Source organism: Conger conger, chromosome 3 (genome assembly GCF_963514075.1).
Source record: "Conger conger chromosome 3, fConCon1.1, whole genome shotgun sequence".
In the NCBI taxonomy this organism is placed as follows: Eukaryota; Metazoa; Chordata; class Actinopteri; order Anguilliformes; family Congridae; genus Conger; species Conger conger.
Window position 1 is genome coordinate 26,681,665 of NC_083762.1, and position 3,472 is coordinate 26,685,136.

General features: G+C 39.8%; 1 protein-coding gene across 1 annotated transcript; it reads right to left on the bottom strand.

Annotated features, from left to right (window-relative positions):
- Positions 1-442: 442 nt before the first annotated feature.
- Positions 443-1,102, bottom strand: neurog1 (neurogenin 1). Its single transcript, XM_061233525.1, has one exon. The coding sequence runs from the start codon at positions 1,100-1,102 to the stop codon at positions 443-445; it is 660 nt and encodes a 219-aa protein (XP_061089509.1).
- Between the last annotated feature and the right edge of the window lie 2,370 nt (positions 1,103-3,472).

The window sequence follows — 3,472 nt, forward strand, 5'->3', positions numbered from 1 at the left end:
ACCTCAGTCTGCAAAAGCAAATCTGTCTTTTCTTCTTTTTAATTCTAATTTTCTTTTAATAGAGGTGGGGGTCAAGATTTCAAGAGGACTTTAGTGTATGCGCTGGAAAAGTGCAAAGGTTTTGAAGACAATAGCATAGCAAAGGCTACCGTACAATTATATATAAAAGCAATAAGAAAATAAAATTATTATCCTATATATCTGCATTATCAGAGATATGAGTATAAATGAAAATACGAAATACACACAGGGTATCAGAAAGACTTGTGTAACATAGTTAAGGCAAACAGTGAATAGTTAGAAAAAGCTACGTCGCCTCGCTTTTCTTTTTTCTAAACTGAGTGACAAACTTGACTTTACTATAAAGCCGATCCTCTTCAAGCTGTCACTTTTACCAACATTACGACGGGCCATATCTGCTCAATAAAATTGTTTGAGTCTCTTAATAGATGCCTGGAACAAAGTTGTGAAAGCTGTACAGACTGTCAGCCTGCAGAAATCCATAGTCCTCCGAAGCTGCCGGACTGCTGGGATTTGAGGTACAGTACGAGGGGGATGATGAGGAGGAAGACGCGCTTGACATCCAAGAACACGCATCGCTGCCCGGGCTCGGGGAATCAGACACACGAACAAGCCCAGGGAGCAGGAGTGAAGCGTCTTGGGACTTGGGGCGCTGGTCTGCAATTCTGATGGTCTCCGACAGCGCCCAGATGTAGTTGTGGGCGAAGCGCAGAGTCTCGATCTTTGTAAGTTTTGTGTCGTCCGGAAACGCAGGGAGGACGTTCCGAAGAGTGTCCAGAGCATCGTTGAGGTTGTGCATCCTGTTCCTTTCGCGATCGTTGGCCTTCATGCGTCTGTTCTTCTTGACCACATGCACGGTGGCTTCACTCCTCACGCGCCCCCTGCGTCTCTTTTTCTGCTGCTGCTCGGGGCTGGAGGGTTCCTGGTTGTTGCTGATGGGAGATGACGGCTGGCCAAAAGAGGATGACGGAGAACCCGCATGTAGGCTGCTGCGAGAGTCTTCGTCGTCCGTTTGTGTATAGGACACGTCACAGCTTGAGCTGTCTAAGTCAGAGTAGAGGGTCTCCATAGTACTGCACATGATCAGCAAACTGCAAAAAGAAGCGAAATTGTTTAGTCAGCGTGCATGGATGAGACAGTAAATGGATGCAGTTCAAATTAAACTGCTTAGCTGAAGGACGACGCTTAAAGAGAAAAAAACGTACCTCAGAGTGTTGTTGTTAGAAACTGTCAATGCAAGTTGTCTTGCACGGCGCCAAAGTCCAACAAATAGTTTGGATATTGAGAAAAAGGCACGCGTCTGTCTTGATCTTGATGCAATCAGCTCGTGTGAGCCAGTGAGCTTGGCACACGACTGGCGTCAAACCCCTTATATACTCTGGGGAGACAATGGTCATACCCCCCTCGCTTTGGCATTTTTTGTGAGGGATGAAAGACTGGGTTGCATCAGGTCTGCCCCGTGCCGCACGACCATCTCATTAGCATAATTTATGCCCGTTGTTTGTTCACCTTCCGAAGCGTGCCTGTAATCATAGCTGTCCAATGGGAGCGCGGAACCGCTGGCCAGCCACGCGAGCGGCACTGTTGCTATCACGGAGCCGAAGACTCAGTCCACTTAAAGTTAAACCTCAAGAGGAAAATGAAAAGATAGTACGGCCGAGTAATCGAAGCGCTTAGCCCCCGAGGCAAAGGCACACTTTACAAGTTTTGGAGAGAGGATATTTCCAACAGCTGGATACAAAAGCATAAAACAAATATCAAATATTTTTAATCGGTACGCAGGACAACTTTGTTTTGTTGCATATATTTATGGGTTATATATACATAGATTAAAATAAAATAAAAACATAAATACAATTTGAGGTTGTTAATCGGGCAATTTAAAACATGGATAGATTAAGAGATGAGTTTCATGTTTAGGGGTATGATAGCAAATACCCTAAATGTAATACATTCACCGCAGATATCTTCAGCCACTTTTCATAGTTGTTATACGCTATTGTATTAGAAATACTAGTGGGAAATTCCACTATTCCTCCCAGGAATATGATATAGGCTAAAATATCGCCGTTAAAGTAAAGTTTAATATTTAATTTAACTATCGAGAATGGATAAGCAAAATGTATTAATTTCGGGGTATATTTAAGTACATCATGTGAAGCGATATACTTAATTCTTATGCTCTGTTTTTATCAACTTATTGGATAACATTTCTTGATAATACATATAATTAATATTCAAAACATGGACTGCACCGTAGTAAAATCATCAAGATCTCCTTTAGCCAACGCAATTTCATTTAGTTAATTCAAAGACATCTTTATGGGACAACCATACAATTGTCCATTAATTATTCCATTTATTCAATTTCCAGCATCTCGCCTCTCTTTTGAAAAAAGTGGATGGGGGGACTATTTAGAAATAGTTTGAGGAGAGACCTGCAGCGCCTTTCTCCCAATGGTATTATGAAAGTGGGGGGACAGTCATTTATAAATAATTACACAATGTTTAGAGTCTTCAGGCATGTATAATATATCAAAGCGATTATAAGGTGAATTGTTCCATTGTAAGCGTCTCCCCTCACTTCTTTTCAGTCCCATGCGCCTTGTCCCCCGTCCAAATTCTGCTCCTCGGAGCTTTTGTCACTCATTTTTTTTGCCTGCAACAGTCCAATGGCATTATTCTCATTCAAAGAGTCCCAGCGTGAACAAAACGCGCCGCCACTGTCGCTTGTTTGAAATTTTGCTGCGGTGTTTTATATCTATTTTGTTAATACTACTATACTACTACTACTGCTATCTACTAGTACCAGTACTTCTACTTCTAAAATAAAAATAAAAATAAATCGATGGCAGTATTTGTAACATTTATACACTAAAAGCACAGATAGCTTCATTTTCTTACATACTAAAACGACATCATATCAAATAGGCCTGCTGCTACTGTTGTTGCTGCTATTACTACTACTACTACTACTACTACTACTACTAATAATAATAATAATAATAATAATAATAATAATAAATAATTCGTTATTATTATTATTATTATTATTATTATTATTATTACTATTATTGGTATCATTATGCTATATTCTATATAATATTATCTTATAAATGAAGCTATATTTAAAAGAGTCTATGTTAGCTGCATTACTGAACTGTGCCATTCTTTGATACATGTAGGCCTATGTAAACTCAATTTTTCATGCCTAACGGTATGTTGGAGGAAGAGACAGCCAATGTTTACAGCGCAATGGATGAATCCAAACTATTTGGCAGAGCGGATTTGGGCGAAAGATGGAAATTTTTATTACAGGTTAAAGAAAGGAGAAAGGTGGTGAAGTTTTATTATTACAACAGCAACCTGTTAGCAATAACATCAAAGACTAGAAACAGCTTGCATGCTTATTTCGTTATTATTTGGAACATTAGTGGTCTTTCTTAGGAGG

Excerpts from the sequence above, each read along its gene's own strand:
- neurog1 (XM_061233525.1), bottom strand. The coding sequence starts at position 1,102 with ATGTGCAGTACTATGGAGACCCTCTACTCTGACTTAGACAGCTCAAGC.